At 60.4% G+C, this 763-nt stretch overlaps 1 protein-coding gene across 1 annotated transcript in view; it reads right to left on the reverse strand.

Moving 5' to 3' along the window:
* Positions 1–215: 215 nt before the first annotated feature.
* LOC104502287 (chromosome unknown open reading frame, human C17orf104) overlaps positions 216–763 on the reverse strand; it is a gene marked incomplete at its 5' end in the record, with an annotated part of 18,357 nt that continues 17,809 nt past the window's right edge. Inside the window, one exon of the mRNA XM_010146243.1 lies at positions 216–220. Coding sequence (XP_010144545.1) covers positions 216–220 — 5 coding nt within the window. The remainder of the gene's footprint in view (positions 221–763) is intronic.

The following is a 763-nucleotide window of genomic DNA, read 5'->3' on the forward strand; positions in this document are numbered from 1 at the left end:
GGGTGCGGTGGGGGGTTCCCCTATGGCCTGTCCCGTGCCCACCCATTCCCCTCGCCCAGCAGCTGCATTTCTGAGGGTGACCCGGTGCTGGTCCTCCCATGCTCACAGCTTGTTGCCACGGCTGCAGCAGGGCCCATCACCTCCTGCCTGGGGCCTGGCAGGGCAGTGAACAGAAAAAGCTGGGGAGGGACCTTTATCAGGGAGAGGGGGAGGGTTTAAACTGCCAAAGGGGAAGATTGAGATTAGAGGTAAGGAAGAAACTCTTTCCTGTGAGGGTGCTGAGCCCCTGGCCCAGGCTGCCCCGAGAGGTGGGAGCAGCCCCATCGCTGGCCCCATGGCAGGTCAGGTTGTCCCTTGGGGCTCTGAGCCCCCTGCTCTGGGGGCAGATGTCCCTGCTCCCTGCAGGGGGTTGGGCTGGGTGAGCTTGGAAGGTCCCTTCCAACCCAAACCAATCTTAATCATCTTCCCTTCTAAGGACACTTGTTTAAGTGGCCTGAGCAAAACTATTTCCTTCGAGTACAAAAATACGAAGCTATGCCAACATTTATACACTTTACTGCAAAGTAACGGGTGAGCTGTAAGGTCCTTCCACCCCAAACCACCCTGTGGCTCTGTGCTCTACCCACAAGCTGTCCTTGTCCCCTGGGCTCACCCTGGCTCCGCTGGGGGGGTCCCGGCTGCAGCAGCGAGTTTCAGGGTGGCTCAGGCAGCTGCAGTGGGTGGGGTGGGGACGGGACTGAGGGGGTCACCGCCACAGGGGCCG

The sequence above is a fragment of the Buceros rhinoceros genome, unplaced genomic scaffold (assembly GCF_000710305.1).
Source record: "Buceros rhinoceros silvestris isolate BGI_N320 unplaced genomic scaffold, ASM71030v1 scaffold19962, whole genome shotgun sequence".
Taxonomy (NCBI): Eukaryota; Metazoa; Chordata; class Aves; order Bucerotiformes; family Bucerotidae; genus Buceros; species Buceros rhinoceros.